At 34.7% G+C, this 19,992-nt stretch overlaps 1 protein-coding gene across 1 annotated transcript in view; it reads right to left on the minus strand.

Moving 5' to 3' along the window:
* Positions 1-19,992, minus strand: part of LOC113515193 (clathrin heavy chain) — a 29,700-nt gene that overhangs the window by 3,171 nt on the left and 6,537 nt on the right. The window contains exons 4-27 of the mRNA XM_052896128.1: positions 15,917-16,171; positions 15,014-15,202; positions 13,103-13,357; positions 12,246-12,446; positions 11,408-11,584; positions 10,847-11,040; positions 10,223-10,449; positions 9,593-9,764; positions 8,744-9,022; positions 7,919-8,137; positions 7,504-7,646; positions 6,978-7,112; positions 6,337-6,559; positions 5,699-5,873; positions 5,328-5,482; positions 4,837-5,061; positions 4,369-4,609; positions 3,612-3,769; positions 2,920-3,087; positions 2,388-2,537; positions 1,741-1,983; positions 1,294-1,408; positions 801-967; positions 263-349 (exon numbers count right to left, since the gene is read on the minus strand). Of these exons, the coding sequence (XP_052752088.1) occupies positions 263-349; positions 801-967; positions 1,294-1,408; positions 1,741-1,983; positions 2,388-2,537; positions 2,920-3,087; positions 3,612-3,769; positions 4,369-4,609; positions 4,837-5,061; positions 5,328-5,482; positions 5,699-5,873; positions 6,337-6,559; positions 6,978-7,112; positions 7,504-7,646; positions 7,919-8,137; positions 8,744-9,022; positions 9,593-9,764; positions 10,223-10,449; positions 10,847-11,040; positions 11,408-11,584; positions 12,246-12,446; positions 13,103-13,357; positions 15,014-15,202; positions 15,917-16,171 (4,553 nt within the window). The remainder of the gene's footprint in view (positions 1-262; positions 350-800; positions 968-1,293; positions 1,409-1,740; positions 1,984-2,387; positions 2,538-2,919; positions 3,088-3,611; positions 3,770-4,368; positions 4,610-4,836; positions 5,062-5,327; positions 5,483-5,698; positions 5,874-6,336; positions 6,560-6,977; positions 7,113-7,503; positions 7,647-7,918; positions 8,138-8,743; positions 9,023-9,592; positions 9,765-10,222; positions 10,450-10,846; positions 11,041-11,407; positions 11,585-12,245; positions 12,447-13,102; positions 13,358-15,013; positions 15,203-15,916; positions 16,172-19,992) is intronic.

The raw sequence follows: 19,992 nt of genomic DNA on the forward strand, positions 1-19,992 counted from the left end.
GCTAGCAATGGGATTTTTAGTCTCCATTACTAACAATCCCGTTCCCCCGGAGATATAGTATTAACGTCGCATTATTGGAAGGTCTCGTAATGATAGCATGTATTTGTGTGTGTGAATGTGGTATGTATCATATATTTATATATATATATATATATATATATATATATATATATATATATATATATATATATATATATATATATATATATTGGAATGATTTTGATTAAATTTTATACATAACAGTATAGTTGGCGACACTTACCTGAATAAGGAATGGCATTGCAAAGTCCATGATGTTATGCCTCCACGCTAACTCGATTACAACGTCGGGTTTAAGGAGATCGTAACACTGTAAATAATAATAACAAATATTCTATAAACATCATACAAAATTGAATCCATTCATGCGGGTCTACAGTTTGATTTAAATTTTTTTTTTTTTTATCAAAGAACAAAATAAATATGTCTAAATCTTATATGAAAACTTATAAGACTGGCACAATCACCCAAGAATACAGAAGCTTAAAAATGGCTAAGAATGGTAATATTTGAGTTATAATCGGAATCTACTTGTAAGTATGTCAAAAGAAGTTGACTTAATTCCGAGTACAATATCGAAAAATATCCGACCATTCATACCCACTTTCCTCACAAATTATTCTCATTTATATGAGAAAGTAAGTGAGAAATATTTATACAAAGATATACAAATGCAAGCTTATGCTTGTATCTCAATCCAAATATACCTCACTAGGTCATCAATCATTTCTTTACGCATGAATATTCCACACATCCGTTACCTGGTAGAGGCACGCGGAGAAGCACTCGTAGTTATCTCTCTCCAGGAACCAGTTGAGTAGTTCTTCTGCCACTTCAGGTTGACGTGATTCAGACGCATATTCCATCGCATCCGCGTACAGAGCGTCCTTCTTACACAATTCCACACTCTGCTTCCATCTGTTGTTGCCTGTAATCATGCCATTATTAGTTATAAGTTCCACACAATGTATACATTTACACTACTGCAAATACTAGGAAGGGACAGCATGTCCAGTGTTTATAAAGAGGCTCTGAGTAAGTGTATGTTTTTTAAATATATAGTAAAATTTCATTTCGCCCAAAGAAACGAAACACGAAAAAAAAAACAATTCGTCTATTTGTAAAGTTATTATGTAAATTAATGTATTATTATGTAAGTTAAAGAGATATTAAAAATGATTTTATTATGATTTAATAAATCACTACCCATTGAGATGTGTACGCACAATTTGGAAAAATATACGTTGAATATACCTTTGTATAGATAGGCGGCGATTCTTCTAAATTCAGTGAGTTCATGTTTCTCAAGTTGTTGCGCTAATGCGATTGTATCGAAATTGTCAAATGCATCTATTGACGTTCGTAGGCCCTGTAAAATAAGAAATATAGACAAATGACAGTCATTAAATTCTATCAGTTGATTCAAGTTATGACTTAGATGGACTATAGAAGTGGATATAGATACGTAACCCACAATAGATACCCTATACATAACGGATTAGGTAAATTCTAGGGTACTTCCATCGAATTTATATCGATAAATTTAGAAATTCTTTTTGTATAAAAAGAAGTATATTATAATATTAACATTATTATGTAACTTTATCGCTTATAACTGCTGTAATTATACAAATTTATAGAATTCACGTTGTGTATTAAAAATACATGTGAAAAACAAACTACATAAGTTAAGAAACTAACCTGATAATCTTCTTCATCAATAAGTAATGAATTGAGTGCCTCATTGACAGCCTTGTTGTTGAGACTCTGTACGGATCTGAGATACGCTTTCACGAGTTGTAAATGACCAGCTTTGGTGAAGAAGTTGACGGCGCGAGTATGGTCCATACGCGGTGCCAGCACCAGCAGGAGGTCATTTAGAAGTAATGGTTTGTAGTCGAGGTAGAATTGGATCGCTTTGTAGTACAGTTCCATGTTCGCCACCTGGTTATATTAGTAACATTATATTACTGTGTATTTAACAGTCTCAAATACACAGTGAAGATATAATAAATCTAAGATTGATTAATGTAGGCTTTTTCACTTGACACTATTAATTTGTTGTGTAAGTAGATAAAAAAAAGAGATCAAGAACTACAGACTTTCATACTTAAGTAAATGAACCATATTCATGTCAAATATTAAAGAAAATATAGTATATACAATCAAATAGAGTATAGGACAAAAATTATGCTACTTTGTGTTATTGAATTAACCTAACACAAGATATTAAAAAAAAAAATTACCTAGCAACGAGAATTAAAATTATATCTTTCTAAACCTCTATACATGATTATGTTCAAAATATTGTCTTGTAATATGAAAGTGATGAGAAACGTAATGTTTACCTTGGTAATAATGTCTTTAAAGTGTCCTTCACGCCATGCCTCGGTGGGGTGTTGCATCATAGTGAGTGCGGCGTTGTCGTACTCCTCATATTTATCGTACAAGAACACCAGCTCGGACCATAGGTGCGCATGTTCCGCGGCGCGTAACACCTGTACAATATTTGATTAAACATTTAAAATTATATTCAAGTCAATTAATGACAAAAAGACTTCAATGATCATAATTTGAATTATTTATATAATTTTTAACAAACTTATACTTGTGTATAAATTTTAAATTAAATAGTTCTAAAAACTGTAGTTTCAACTCTGCGCTACTTATGGGGACCAAATAAACAAATGGAAAACAAAAATCATTCCTAATTTGTGTATACAATGTTAAATGTTCAAGTAAAATTATTATAACTGTAATTTAATTTGTGTTATTGTAATAATATATATACCTACACATAATTTTCTAATCAACACATTCCATAATTTCAAATTATAATTTTTATTACATATTTCAATAATACCATTTAGTACATCTCACCTTAGGTATATTGACTCGTGACCAGAAAAGTTCGAGATGTTCCCTCATCTTGGCGGGCTTGTACTTGGAGTAGAGGATGGCCAACTCGGTGAACATACCCATGTGTGCTCGCTCCAGGCCGAGCGCTGCCTCCAATAAACTGATCAGTTCGTCGAAGTGACCTCGATCCTGTTACAAATACACTATATCTTACAAAAATGGACTAATAATATAATTAAATCTAAGGACATCTAGATTAAAATTAAATTTTAAAGGTTTAAACTTTCGTAAGAATAAGAACACTTATTTAAGTTTGTTTCCGATGATTGCAGGCAATGGGAACATAGCGCACTATATATTTTATAACTTCAAATTTATAACTATATTTATGTTTATGCAAATAAATAATTGATTGTTGGCAAGAAAATTAAGAAAGCAGGTACTATTTTATATAACCGTATGAAATCGCTTCAGGTTAATTTCCATTTATGTTAGTAAAAAATATAAATTTGATTAATCAACAAATTTTTTAGTGTAATGGACTTTTATTTCTAATTTAAAGGAATCGAGTAAAATATACTTAAAAATTATCAAGACCTAGCCACAAAACGAAATGGCCGTCCATTTTTTAATCAGTGTAATCTAAAACTTGTATTTTTTTTTACTATTAAAATGTAAACATTTGGAAGGAATAATAAAAATCATATCTTCACCTGGTAGTAGTTTATGAGGTCCTCAAGTTCGTCCGCGTGTACGACGATGTGGAGACCACACATTTGTGCGAGCCGGAACTCTCCGGCGTCCACGCACGCGAAGCAAACTTCCTTCCATGTGCGGGTTGAGTTTGCCTTGCGAGCGCTATCCACCGCGCCTGTAACCGACCAACGAAGGAGAAATTAATTTAATAGGCTTTTCTTTTCATTTTGCGTGAACATCCATGGTATCGGTATAACGTTATTGTCCATTAAAAATTAAAAGTGAATGCATTTGATTTTTAATCTGAACTTACTATTACATACATTTTGCTTACCTAATATAAATTGTGGTGAAAAACGATTTACAGAGGCTAATACTGACAATAAACTAATTTTTATTAATATTATAAATGGAGTAGCGAGTTTGGTTGCATGTCACATCTTAGCACTTTAATAGCAATCATCATCAATCATCATAAATAACAGTATTTCAGATAGAGAAGGATATACCGCAATTTATACTTTTTAATTATCATATCCTGGTCAGGCGAAACTAGTTTAAAAAAAAATTAGTATTTTTTTTATCAATAAACATTCTTTAGCACAAATCACATAGAATACTATATTTATACCAATATTATAAATGTGAAAGTGGTTGTTTAATACCTCTTGGTGTCTTAATAGCTGTCTGTTATAAACCTGTCTTTATGAAATTTAGTACCTACATGTACAAGTTCGGAGGGAGAATGGCATAGACTACGAAATTGTTGCATACCTTGGAATTCCTTGAGGTGTACGAGTGTGATGGCAAGTCTTGCGAAGTTGCTGACATTATTGTACAACAGTTTAGCGGCGTTGTACATCTTGTCGTCGAAGCACCGGTCTCCAATTTTCTGTATATCCGCGTGGTTGGGCCCCGAGATGAACTCTTCGAGGTCGGCAAGGCGGCCAGTCCGGGCGTACGCGTATATCAATTCTGATTCAATGTACGACTCGCGCGCCTTTTTACGGGCCATCTGTTTGTAAAAATAAGGTTATAAAATGTCTGTCCAATATGTATAGTTTAAAAATAATCAATTTTGATTGATAAAAAATATACAAATCCATATGCATATGTCTATATTCATTACCGTATGCAGAAATAGAATACTCATGCTACAAAAAGCTCAGTGTTTGATATAAATAGACTTATTAGCTTCTTCTACATTTATTTTTTGAAAGGCAGTATGTCTTTGCAACGTACCTGCAAGTACCGCACGAGGTCCTCCCAGGATTGCTGTTTGGTGGCGGTAGCGACCACGTCCATGTAGGCGGAGGGGTCGTCTGCCTTGATGTACGAGTCGATGGCTTCCTTCACAAGCCCTTGTTGCAGCTGCGCCTTCGCTAGCTGCGACCACACGCCCGGCTCATTGCACCGCTCGGCGAACTCGTACGCACGCTCCAGGTCTTTCACTTGCTCGATCAACACCTGTTATTGTTTTCATTACTTTAGAGAATAAGGCAAGGTAGTGGCAATTTTTTATATATATTGGCCCAAGCTTCGCATTTTTTTAATAAAAATACAGCCCATTGAAGGAATTCTTTTAAATTAGTTCAAGTTACAAAAAAAAAACCTTTTTATAATATTAATTTAAATTTACTATCTCAACTACAGCAAAATTACTGTGTAAAAGGGTAACTTGTGGGAAAAAATTTGAATGTAATTAAAATTTCTTCTGAAAAAAAGAAAATTACCTGAATGGCAGAGGTGTTGACATCAAACTTCTTGAATATAGCAAATGCTTCTTCATAGAGTTCATTATTTATAGCAATGTTAGCGATGTCTGGCGCATCGTAGTTGTCCAGTCGGTTGATATATTCCATTACACGTGTGCGATCCGCCTTTATTGCTGTAAGTATAAGGACCAATATTGAATAAGTTGAATTGTCTTGTTGTCTATGAAGCCCTTTTTGAATAGTTTAAAAATTAGTACAAATCAAACTAATGACAGTGTTCATACCACCTCTAGTATTAATGCATTTATGGGGTAATCTTATTTTTTTTATTGAAATCTTTATCATCAAATTTATTGTGTATATGTGACGTGAGTGATAAGCAAACTCACCTGTCAGTATAAGCAAATTCTGCAAATTCCTGTGGTCTGAAAATACAGAGTTGTCGAGAACAATCTTTTCGAGTAACTCAATCAGTTCATTTGGTAAATCTGCAGTCATGAATGCCTTCACTGTTACAGATATATCTTCTGGGTCTTGGGTTTCAGAGAGAGCTGTTTGAACCACCTGTGAAAAAGTGGAATTCCATATTATGTATAAACATTAACAGTTCTTGTGTTACAAAATATATTTATTATCTTTTGTAGTTTATTTTTTTGTTAATATTATTTATTTAATAAAATTACAAACAAGTATACATTACACTTGATTAAAAGTAGTAATTATTACCAATAGGTATGAACAGGACTATGGATATCATCAAGTATGCTAATATGCCACTATAACCCCTCATAAATCGTCATCCCTGGGGACTATGGCGTTATGCCTTTATACCCTATAATTTCACACCCATCCATCCCTCAGATCGAAACATAGGTATTTATGGAGATATTTAGTGGCAGAAACAGTAGTGACCCAAAGGTTCTCAAGACTTTTCAACTAAACCGTCGATAACCGGTTAGACAAGCCTGGCTGTTTGGAAAAAGGGGGGGGGGGAGAGATCTATGACCTATTTTATGAGAAATAGCACCTGGTCGATGAGTTGCCGCTTGTAGGGGTTGTCCTCGTTGAGCACGTCGAGCCAGAGGTCCTGGTCGCGGCGGCGCACGAGGTAGCGCGCCTGCGTCTTGAAGAGCGAGTTGTCGTTGCAGACAGCGATGAGCTCGCGGTCGCACTGGCCGCGCTCGTACGCCACGCACGCCAGGTGCGGGTCGCGCTTCTCGCAGTAGCGGCCCACCACGCGCGAGTCATACCTGCCGCATCACAAACAATCCTATTAATCATGACACTAGTAGCCCTAGCTTCATGATTTGTCCTCATTATTCCAACTATATATAAATAATAACTAATATAATAAAATGACCATTATATATTAATGATTATTATATTATGTGTATGAGACAGCCCTCTATGTCGAGGTTGTTTCGACGCCGAAGAAACAGCTGCTCACGTAATCCTGGAATGTGAGGCTGTGGCCCATCAACATTTAGAAATCCTTGGAACAGTGAGGTAGCTCCATGAGGCCTGTGAAGATCCTAGGAAGCTTCTGCGCTTCTGAGCGGAGCTAGGTTGGCTGTACTAGCCACGACTCATACGCACAACGGCCCAAATGAGAGGCTAAGCGCGGAAAATAGCACTGTTTAATAAATAAAATAAATCAAATTATCTTACCATTGGTTCTCTTTGAGGAATCGTTCTGGGTTATTGTTAGAATCTATGTAAATTTTAGCGAGTGCATTATGCGTGGCCGGCTCTGTACATCCTTCGTGCACGCGAGTCTCCAACCATGGTAAAAGAAGTTTTAATCTGAAAAGGTTGATAAAAACGTAAGTATACTTGACTTTCTGTTTAAAAAGTAAGATGTCTACTGCAGTTTATGAAATAAGAAAAAATACATTAATTCTCACAGGTAATAGCTTGTTTACCATAGACCACAGAGTATTCCGAGATGTTTATGCTGCAGTATCTATAGATGGCGATAAACACTATGATGTAGGCAAAAATTAAATAGGTTGTGCCAGGAAAATCGTCAAAAATAAAAAAATAAACCAATAATGGTAATCTAAGGCTTTGCTCATGATGTGAAATAGAAAAAATGGTATCTGGTTTAAATTTAGAACTTGGTCCACTTACATACAAAATTTCATACAATTTTGCAATGTATAATAATATCAGAAAAATAGCATTATCAACTGACCTATTTCTCTTTTCGACTTCGGCAACAAGTTCGTCAGTGGAGAACTGTCCACGTACTACCAAAATCAGGTTCTTAATGATATCCTCAGCACAGTCCACATCCAGAAGACCACCGACAACCACAGGCAGGCGAGATGGGTTCACCTAGAATATATGTCTTTTACTATTTAGGGGACTGTTTGGGTTACATTATAAGAGTATAATTACATGTGATTTATTACACCCATCAAAATAGACTTTGGTGATTCTGAGCCAGCAGTAATTTTTATAGACATAAGCATATTAATATTATTGTAATATAGTATAGTTTTAAGTAATAGTAATGATTCTAAATAGTGAAATTTCTTTAAAATAAAATTGAATTGTATATTTCCAAAATAAGAAAAAGGTCCAATGTCCTAGAGACACAACCTTACCTTCTGTACATATATCTCAATGTACTTTTGCAGACTGTTCCTGTACAGGTAAAGTACGAGATCATGGACGAAGTCGAACCGATCGCACACAATTATCAATGGCAGTTGATCAGGCAACTTGGCCTCTTTGAGGAAATTCTTTACGCGCTCCGCGTTGTAGCAATTAGACTCGCGACAGATACGCTCCACTTCCTTGATCTGGCCAGTCTTGCAGGCGGCCTGTACAAAAATAATTATTAGGTGGGATGTCAGAGGCGCCCTCTGGCGTACTAAAAAAATATAATTAATAAATAGCTCTTGTTTGTATAATTAATAAATTGCTTGTTTGACTAGATTATGGTTAGAAGTATGGATACTAAATAATTAATAAAATTCTTAAATTCTTATAATATATAAAAAAAACCCCAGACCAATAACAATACACTTGCAGAATTTTTTTCTACTGCATAATTATGTCATAGATACAGTATGAGGTTTCAAAAATTATTTTCCATATTCATAGTCGAATAGTAGTAATAGTAGCTTTTCCACCACCTCCAAAAAAGGCCTCCTCCTTTTTTAATTTGGTTATTTTTTTTTTTGTTCACTCTTAATTCCATCAGTTATAAACTGATATCGAAAATTCTTTATTTGAAAAGATATACATTTAGATTGGACACATAAAAATTTTAGCCAAATCAGTTTAGTAATTTTTAAATTAAAACACCTTGTTTTGCTACAATTTTTGTAGAACACAAGTTAGAAAAAGTTTTCTGTGTCATGAATATTATCACTGGGTTTCAGCTTGTTATAGTCATTACAACTAACCCTGTATACTTTACTAACCTGAATGTATTTGAAGTGAACTTCAGAATCCTGGCTGAAGTTAACAATTGATCCAAGGAAGTAGAATAGACCCTCATAAGTCTTGAAGCTCTCAAACAGCTCAATGAGTGCCTTGGTGGTAAGCTGTTCATGGTATTTGGTGGCAATTTGGACACAGATCTGCAGATTCTGTCGGATGTTGGCTTGGAGCATTGCCTTCAAGCACTCAAGGGAGTCTTCCACTGATAAGCTCCCAAAGTATGTGACCAGCCAGTCAGCAGAGAGCAGGTGGGTGTGAACCTGTGAATTTATAGAAACTGTAAGAAAACTATTCTAAAATATGTTTTATTATTGATAAGGGCAATGAACCAATTTTTTATCTTTTTTACTACAATTGAAATATTAATAAGTGAGTGAGATAATGTTTGTGATGTTTATGATAAGGTAAGAATGTAGTGATAGTTGTCAAATACATTTATTCATGAATTACCAAAACACATATGAGACACTTCATCACAAGTCAAGTACAAGTGATTTATATGATAAAGTGATATGGAGGGGTGTGTTAGTATGATGAGAAAGTGGTGATATACATCACTATGTATACCACTAAGTACTTCACTAAGTAGGGGGTATTTTTAATGGATGATAGTGGAATGGTAAGCAAATGGAATAATGCCAGTAAGAAGTGACAAAATTAGGTAAAGCTAGATCAGTTGGTCCTTTGTGGTGAATTGATCAAGAATCAACCACAAGAATTTCTAGGGGGCATTGAGTGAAATTTTTCCTGACCTCCTCCCCCCCAGTAGAGGGATGTGTGTATGCGTGAAGTGGTGTAGATGGCGAGATGATAGTAGGTCGGGTACTCACCACGGCGCGCTTGATATCGTAGAGGTCCGTGTAGTGCTCGAGCGCGCGCTGCAGCAGGCCGGCCTTCTCGCACAGCTGCGCCACGTGCGCGCGGTCGTAGTGCGTAAACATCGCGTTGCCGAGGATAGCATCCGCCACCTGCGGCGCTGACATCAGGTTCATCTCCAACAATCTGCAATCGGACAGGAATATTCACATAATATTCAGAGAACCACACAATATACAAGTATGTTTAAGATGGATTGATTAAAGCGTCTATATTCTTATTAACAGTAGTTAGATGTAATTATCCACAACGAAGTCTATTAGGAAGTAGAAAAAATGTGAGTCTAAGTGCATAGTATTCTTAAGACCTTACTACATTCATTTTTCATAATTTTTATTATGGATGCACATCAGTTTTAAAAATAGACTTTCCGGATGCTATTAACTTTTCCATCAGATGTTATAATACCTATCTGTTCATATAGTTCAGGTCAGTATAATTAATAACCAGTAATAGCAAAGGACAGCAATGATTGGATATTTAGTGAGGTTTAATTTGGTCACCTTAGACTAATTTTAAGCTTATCCTAATACCTATATTTTTCACCATCAATAACCATTATAAATAATAAAATAATACGGTACCTAGTCTGCAGCGGCCCCTCTTCGGGTCGATTGTTCTTGAGAGCATCGAGTAGGAAAGCAGTGCACTGCTGCACCATGTTTTGTTCCATAAACACGTCAACTATCTGATTAATATCGGCCAAAGGAGGCTCTTCCGCGACTAGCATTCCCGCAAACCCTGCTCCTTGTTCAGGATTGGTACGCATTACGGAACGTAGCAGGAAAATATAATCAGGTGTGTAGCCAACCTGCCAAAAAATAAAAATGTCTGTTATTATTTCTTTTTTAAATTTTCAATCTCTTTTTCACGAGTCTCCTTAAACTAGTGGTATATGCATCTATTTGTATCAATAAGTATGTTATGACACCATATGCAAGAGAAAGAATGAGATAGGAATGTCCAGTGTCTCGCTCTTTTTTATATGTGTACTAACAAAACATACTGTTAGATTTGTTTGCTATTATTTGAACAGGTACTATATGATCGTAGTAACCTTTCTTTAGTAAATATTAACACTCCATAATTACTAAAAGTACAGAAATATGTGTATATTATATAATTTATCATTAAATAAATTATTTTAATCAATAAAAATTGATAAATGCATGTTAGGTTTTACTACCGATTAGACAAGTTAATTTCACCTTCTTGGCATACAGGACAATTTTCTGGAACTGGCCAGTCTCCGCGAAGCACTGTATCACTTTGCTGGCTACATTGGCGCGCAGATACACTGATAACGCGAGCGTCGGATCCACCTGCTTCACCAAATCACCCAATTCTTCAGAACATTCCAGTTTTTCTTCTTTCAGCCATTTTTCAAGAAGTTGTTTGCGGCCTGTGTTGCAATATAATTAATTTAAATGGGGCTAACATAAAAGCAAACCCTATCAATCGCAAAGAATTGCAAAAATCAGTTCAGAATTGTCGACGTAAATATTTAGACGAAGTAAGAACCTCTTTTGCTTTAACTTTGCTTAAAAAGTCTTACATACATACATACATATCTGTCACGCCTGTCTCTTATTAGGGTGGGCAGAAACAATGGAATAATAAGTCTTAATTAACTAATAATTAAAACTAATTTCTATATGAATGCAATATAAATAACTGGATAGAAACTTGCATTAAGAAAGGATTTCCTGAAATTCCTGTTGTAATAGGGGCTTGGATAAAGAAGAATATTTATAGAGATATAGACTGACCTTGTAGCAGTACGGGCCGGCACAGCTCGAGTGACTCGAACTTATTCAACTGTGCCTGGTCGAGCAGGATGCCGAAGTACTGCAGCAGCGGTGACGTCTGCCCCGGCTGTGTGGGCACCTGCTGGAATCGTTGGATGGTCTGCGGCGTCCGCAGTATACCACGGGGAGCCATTGCTGCTACCTAAACAAAAATAAAAAATTAAGATGTAGAGACTAGCTGTAATCTGCGACTTCAGCCTCGTGAATTAGGATAAACATAATTACATGTCTTATGGAAGAAGTACAAGTATTTTGCCACTTATAAAGATTATGTAATGTATGTAAATATTAAACAGCTAATTGTAAAGCTGTTTAATATTTCGTTTATTTGTTAATTATTTTCGAAAGTTGAAGTAAAAAGACGAATAGAATTTCGCACTTTCGATTAAATCGCTTACAATGACTCTTCTCCATCCAAAGGTTGCCTGAAAGAGATCGCTTTTAGCGATTAGGCCACCCAGTTTTCTTGGAATTTTTTATATATATTTTTTTGTAAGTTTACTAATGTAATTTTTTTAAGGAAATTATGCCGATTGCTCATCTAGATCTTTTCCAACAGACATCGAGGGACTTTTAATATAACAAAATACCTAATTAAAATAATAGTTGTTAGTGCACTTTAGCTGCCTGCTAACGACATGCTTTCCAACTGTATTGGGTTGACTGATCAAGCTTAAAAGTTATCTGAGCAAGCGTGGACTTATCTCTGTCAGAAATAAGTCTATGCTTGCTCACAATATTTATAAATGTATTAACAATGTAATTTACAAGTGCAATAAAAAAAATACATTTAAAAGACCTACCTTAGCGGCCTCGCCGTACTGTCCGTTAGTGAAGAGCATGTTGAATTTCCTAACAAACAGCTCTTCAGCTCCGGCGAGGTTGTTGCGCACCGCTAGCCGCAATGCCAGCTCGGGGTTCTGCAGCACCGTGTTTATGTACGGCACTATGGAGTCTTCCTCCACTGTTACAGAGAGCACTTGACCTTTGCGGTTCACGCCTAAATATAAACACAAAATATTGTTGAATTTTGTATAAGACTAAACTTGCGACCAAAGTATTTTTACTTTTAGTCTAATAAATTATTAAATGGAAATACAACAAATACATTGTAAAACTTTAGAACTATTCCTAACCATCCAAAGGTTGCCTGGAAGAGATTGCTTTTAGCGATAAGGCCGCCCATTGTACTTCTTTTCTTAAGAACTCTGTATCCTATAAGTTAAAACTTTACTGTACAATAAAGTGTTACAAACTAACAAACACAGGTTATCATTCTTCTTGTATGTACCATAATACAATGGGATCCATTCAGTCATTTAAGCATAATCGAAATATTGCAATGAATGAATGAATGAATATATATATATATATATTTTTTATAGTAAATCATTATTATTTTACTATCCAAGAGACTTATATTGTAAATGTTTATTTGTTTATTACCTTTTAATTCAGGGTGAACGATTCTCGTAATTGTTTGTATCTATTTATAATAAGTTTACTACAGTAATCTTTTAGAAGAAACAAAGAGTATCTATCTATTGTAAGATTAATGAATGATGTCGAAAAAAAGTCAGCATATTATTAAGTCCGAAAATCCAAATCACAAATGCAATTAAAGTTAGTAAATGTTATATACACATGTGTACTTACCAATAATACCACCAGTTGCTTCATGAGGGGCAGTCACAAAAATGGTGTCGGATGAGATACGGTTCATGTAGATGCATGTGCCGGTTTCGATATCATACATGTGGATATAGCCATACTTAGTGATCAGGTATATGACGTCGTATTTCGGTGACACCTGCATGGCGACTGGAAAGTCATTCTGTGCCTCGGCAGGGAAAAACACGTCGACCGCTTTCTTGGGGAAGGGCTGATTACCCGCAGGAGTTTGGCCCACCTCTGTACGAATTAAGAATATAAATTTACTAAATGGTTCTTACTTTAAAAGTAATTTTAATGTAATAATTGTACACAAGAAGATAATAGGCGATTTCAAAATCATTAGTATCCTTATTGAACCTAACACAGAACTGAGGGGTGAAAGGGATTGTTAGTAATGGAGACTAAGAATCCTATTGCTAGCAATATACCCAACCAGGTCGACCTCCTCGCGGTTCTCTCTGGAAACTATCATGGTTAATTCCTGATGAATTTATCATGATGGGCTAACTGGCTTGTTTTCATTCTCATCTATCACCCTTCACTGGTGCTCCGCCAGCGTATCTTGTTAGCGCAGGCGGGGTTACCATACCATTTTCACTCATCAAAAAAAAAAAACAGAAATGAACATTTTGGCAAGAAAATGTATTAAAAACACAACAAAACTGGTTAATATTATATTGTTTTTCTATAAATTATTGTTATTTATTATTTCAGCCAATGTTTTAAACAACCGAATACTTTATTTGCTGAATAGAAGTGTTACAATTAAGAAGATCAATTGGAGCGACCAGTAGCTATGTGCGAGTAGATAGACATTGATGTTCCATTCATTATGAAGAACAGTTGAACAAGCAAGCTCTCCTCTTTCTTACATTGGATTACTTGTTGATGTTATGAACCAGTATTTACAACTAGACATATTTGCCTCCAACTTGCTGGAGTTTCGTCGGATATTTGTGTTCAGTTAGTATAGAATTTTATTTCTATTATTGTTATATATTATTGCATGTTAAATGTGTTGCTTCATATTTATTTATCATATATTGTTTGTATATTGCATTTTTATTACAATATTTATTTTTGTACTGATACCTTCCTATGTATATATTTGGAAACTATCTGAAGCACACCTAGTCAATGAAATAAATGATTGACAATATTTCCATTCAACATCTTTGTTTCTCGAGAAAGAAATGTTTAATCCCACTAGTATAACATTCCCTTAAAATGATGCTGTATACATACACATTTTTTCGGAGAATAGTCTCCGAAAATCACGCAAATGTTTTCATAAAATATAAAAAAAAAAATATGTACAACTATAACTACTATCATATCATAACCATTTCAGCCGTTAACAATCATCTTCTGAACATTGGCCTCCCCCACAAGGGAGATTTAGCCAGTATTTGCCACTCTTTGCAGGCGGGTTGGCAACCGCAGTTTTGTTTTTGCAGGCTTTGGTGATGTTTTAAGAGGGATGCAGCATCCCTCTTAAAATGCCCATTTCTGAAGTTCTCTTACGATATCCATAGGTAAGGAAAGGGTGGCCCTTTCTATGCCAGGACCACACGGCAATATAACTACCATGTAATAACTCTTTAACATACAATTTCCCACCATCTACTCCATAAGGTATCTAATATAAAAATAGGGGATAAGGGACTGCCAGTAATGGGGTCCTACCCTATCAGGTCGACCTCCACGCAGTTCCCTCTGGAAACCATCGTGGTTTCTTGTGAAAGTTGTCACGATGGCCTAACTGACCTGCTTTTATCCTCGCCTATTATCTCTCACTGATCCGTTAGCGTATACCAATAGCGCAGGCGTATATTATTCCATTTTCATCCATCAAACAATAATATATAAAGATAAAACAAGAAGTATACTTACCAATAATATGCAGTTTGCCACCTTGTGCCGTTCTTACGGCAAAACAGAAAAGCGTTGACGGCTCAGCGTTGCCCTCGGCCTTGAAGGTGGCGAACGACGCAGCGTGACCTTCGATCGGTTGCGAACACTTGCGCTCTACTGAATAGAGTTGCATTGCACCTACTACGCGATTCTGTTGTGCGGAGATGCCTGCAAAAAAAAATTAATTAAAAAAACATGTATAAATTTTCATATAAATACAAATGCAATTGAGCGAAAATAGTTATTGAAAATGCATAACCATGCAAAACCTATAAGAAGTTTTTAATGAATAATTTTGAATCAACTGTTATGAAATTTCTCGGTCTGGTTGTCTAAAAATTACGTTATTAAACTGTCGCTATTACTGTTGAGAGTTGCATGTTACAGGCAATTTAATACAGACATAATGTACCTTTGTTTAATCCTAAAAAATATCAAATAGGGGACATAACAATGTAACGTAATAGCTTCGTGACGTATGCTTACTCGACTCAAAATTGGCCATAATTTCTATTCTGACTGACAAAGCCTTGTACATCGATGTCTTTAACTATATGTCCGGCAATGATAAACAGTGTTAACAATCTTAATTATGCAAGTGCGAGACAGAAGCGGTATCACTCTCTAGTGCAGTCAGTACATGTCAAAGACAAAAATCTACAAGTCCAGTGTTCCATATAAAATATTTATTTTAATCTTGAATTCTATATCGTCATAGTCGTAGAATACTGACGGATCTGACAAATATTAAATATATAGATCCGTCAGTATTCTACGACTATGTTATCGATATGAAGTCTTGCGCAATATATCTTGATAGCTTAATATTTATCTTAGTTCTATAATCGTTACTGCTATGATGCAGCAATGTTGATAACTTACCAACTAGCAACAGCCACTGCTGTTTCGGATCAGTCCGGTAATTAATGATTTGGCAGTCGGCTAGTGAGGAATGCCTGTCGAACATTTTCACTGGCGTCGAGTCCCCTTCCATCGACCAATGGTAAACGGACATCTTGGTGACCAGCGCCAGGGTATTTAAGGAGATCCACTTCCAGAACACTACGTCTTCAGTCATGGTGTGCGCCTTCATCTTGGACTTCATCTCAATGTTGAAGATTTGAAGCGTTTTTTGGGCTGCAAGAGAACAAGATAGATAATTATAATAATGTTTTGACCAGAATTAGAGGATATTTCTTTTCTGTTTTCTCACTTGTATAAATTTCCAGTTTTTGATTCTACAGACACATTAACATAATAATAATCAAATTATATCAGACATAGTTTTATGTACCGTGCCGTTTCCACATAGTACCACATTATAGGTTTGACTATTAGGGCAAAAATGGTGCTTCGTAGTTTTTTTTTAATGGGTGATAATGGAATGGTAATCCCACCTGCACTATAGGTATACGCTGGCGGTGCACCAGTAAGTGATAAGTGACGATGAAAGCACATCGTAATAAATGGTTTCCAGGGGGAACCATGTGGAGGTCGACTTGATAGGGTGCATTGCTGGCAATGGGTCAGTTAGACTCCATTACTAACAATCCCTTCCCCCCGGTGCTTCGTACTTATAAGCCGTTACCACCTCACAGATAAGTTATTTTTTGGACACTATTGTATAAAATCTATCAATGTATTGTAATTGTAATAAATAAAACATGTAATAAAATGTCAAAATCTAATATTTTGCCGATCGACATTTCGTGCACACAAGATTCTACACGTAGTTCGTCACAAATTTCTACTTTATTAGTATAATCTTCAATTTCTTGCATTAAAAATCCTCGTCGCCAATGTAATAAATAAAACGTGTTTTATTCAATTGTATATCTCTTTTTTATAAGCTATCAAAATCTTACCTACCTACATACAACATTATAAAGTACCCACATTACAGTAATGTAATGCGAAAATATTTGACATAGTATAAATAAAGTCAATCCAATTATTCTATTGGACTTGCAGGACATCTTGGTAAATAAGGAGCTGATTTTGATGCGTCATTCTTTAAAACTATATTAAATATAAATTTAAACTTATATAAAATTAAAATCTCAATTTAATATCACGAGTTAATCTTTATTATAAGGACCAATATAAACTACATGTATCTCGTGGTTTTATTCGCGTGATAGAGATACATAAAATACCTCATGTGCTAAGTTCTAACTTAATATTACCGCGTCTTAATTTAAAATTCCTTCAATTATTTTTGCAAAAAAAAGTAACATCCGTCCTTACAAACTGTTGCATTTATAACGTAGACAATAGGATTTCAAATAAACATTGTTATAAATTAATTCTATGATAACCTACAAAATAGTACTTTTGCAAAACTATCAAAATAGAAATCGGTTTAATAGAATAGCGCTTTAGAATCAACCCTTATATATAAAAACGAATGTATGGCCTGAATAAAAAATTAATATTAATAGAACAACGTAAAAAATGCGACCTAGCACATTGCACTGATCTTTACCAAGTTCTACATTCCCTATAGATGTCGGGGTCAACACATATAGGTCATCAAAGACCCAATGGCCCATATACTGGAATTTAGTAACGACATTATATTCGTTGCCAGCAATCTTGGCATAGATCTGGAATTTAATTTTTTACCAGCCTTGAAGAGCATAACCTTATTTGTTTTACCATTATTATCTAATGTTTACAATTTTATTATTCCACGGAATTTTTTAAATAAAAAGTAGCCTATGGTCTTCTCCGTACCAAATACCTAATAAGTGTATGGCCATTTTCATAATATTTGTTTGAGCTGTTCAGAAAAATAAACTCTTCTTTACATCAAAATTTGTAACAAACTAAGAACAGCGCATAAAACATTGTTCAAAGCGTGACAAGGACGTTAATACTACGCCCTTTCTTCGAAATTAAAAACAATAATAGTCAAAGCAATTAGTATTTTATTATTGTACATGTACAGAGGTCTATAGTTTATCAAGGCTAGTTCACAACTGTGACTCATCGTATCTCAAGCACCGCCCCCGTGTTGTGATAGCGTGATATAAAATATGCCGCTACCTGTCGCATACACAATTTACGACGTGTATTAATAATAAAGGTCTGCGGACACGGTGAACATTTACACGGACAAAATATCCTTTTATTGTCTCGTCTTACGCTTTTAAATCCGATGGAAGACAAACTTCGATATAAATAGATAGTCCAACTCCTAAAACTGCATGCAACAACGCACACGTATTGTGCTAGTACAGCTCACACAAAGGTTTTTGTCCGCCGTATGCGTGGGCCTTAGAAGGGTAATAAACAAAATAACGGACGCATACATTATGGCATAAATAGAATATTCACTACAGGGGGTACCACAGATTCAATTCGGTAAACACTTTAATATTTTCATAAATGAACGAGTAACTAAAACTGGCATTGTTTAAAGGGAAGAAGATAATTAATATTTTTATTTACATAATTTTAATTTATATTAACATTTTAATGATATGAATTATATATATTAGATCGTTAATATAAATAAAAAGAAATTAAAAATATAACTCATAATAATTTTTCTATGCCAATAAAAAATCCCCATCATATAACATTATTAGCAAATTTAAAACAATTTATGGATAATTTATAATTAATTGCATGACATAAACAGTTATAATTGTTATAGTTATTATTATAAATTATTAAAAAATAAAAAAATATTTAAAATGTAAAGTTAGTAATGATTTATATCACATAGATAATGCTTTTACTAAGGTGACGTCATTTTGTCGGTCGTTCTAAACAATGAGTCAAACAGTACGCGACCGAGAGCAATGGCACAATATCATAATATCCTTAATATTGAAAACTAGCTGCTTCTCGCGATTTTGCCTGAGTGAATCAGTGTATAAAATATTCTATGTACTATATTAGAGTATAAATTACTCGTGTACCTCCTTTCTTGTTCATTGAAATCCGTTCAATATTTTTGTATGAATAACAAACATCCTTATATGATAAAAGAATGAATGGATGATTCATTCATCTATCTTTACAGACTTTGGCGATTTTAATATTAATACAGTATAATTATTATACTGATTTTTTTTTTATTTCGACTATTATTTATTGCAATGCTCTGTAATGTCTATCAACGTACCATTATTTTCGAAGATCTGCATAACAGTCCTTAAAAGGAAAATTAGATTAACATCGTCGTTACTACCACTCATGTGAGGACGACGCTCTGTTATTAAGAATTTCATAGCCGCCTTCATTGTACACGAAATACATGGGCCTGTCATATTAATTTTATTTACATTTAGACATACGATCTGCGGTCCAAATTAAAACATTTTCAATTTAACGTGTCGTCAAACACGTCTTCGTCAGTTTTCGTTTATCGGTATTTTGTCACGAAATCGCAGTTTTTTTGCCGAACAAGATGTAACAAACCGCCTACTGTAATATCGTCTATTAAGGGGGACATCTTTTTTAATTAGTAGTGGTCAATCTGTTAATTTTTTTTTTTTTTTATTGGATGAAATAACCCCGCCTGCGCTAATGGGATACGCTGGCGGGGCACCAGTGAAGGGTGATCGATGAGGATGAAAACAGGCCAGTTAGCCCATCATGATGAATTCATCAGGAATTAATTAATTATGATAGTTTCCAGGAGGAACCGCGAGGAGGTTGACCTGGTTGGATATATTGCTAGCAATGGGATTCTTAATCTCCATTACTAACAATACCTTTTCCCCCCTATTAATTTTATTTAAATACCTAATATTTATTCATCATGCGTACAAAATTAGATACTATTATAAAGGGCATCAATCTGAGTTGATTAAAAAAAGGTCAGAAGCCTTCGGTGTCCAAATAGTTCATTGCAATTTAGTTATAAACTTCTAATGTTTGTTTGATAAAAATCAACCTTGTTCTCATTTAATTTTAAACTTATATTTCAAGAGTATAATCATATA

The sequence above is a fragment of the Galleria mellonella genome, unplaced genomic scaffold (genome assembly GCF_026898425.1).
Source record: "Galleria mellonella isolate WM207_F2 unplaced genomic scaffold, CSIRO_AGI_GalMel_v1 utg312, whole genome shotgun sequence".
NCBI lineage: Eukaryota > Metazoa > Arthropoda > Insecta > Lepidoptera > Pyralidae > Galleria > Galleria mellonella.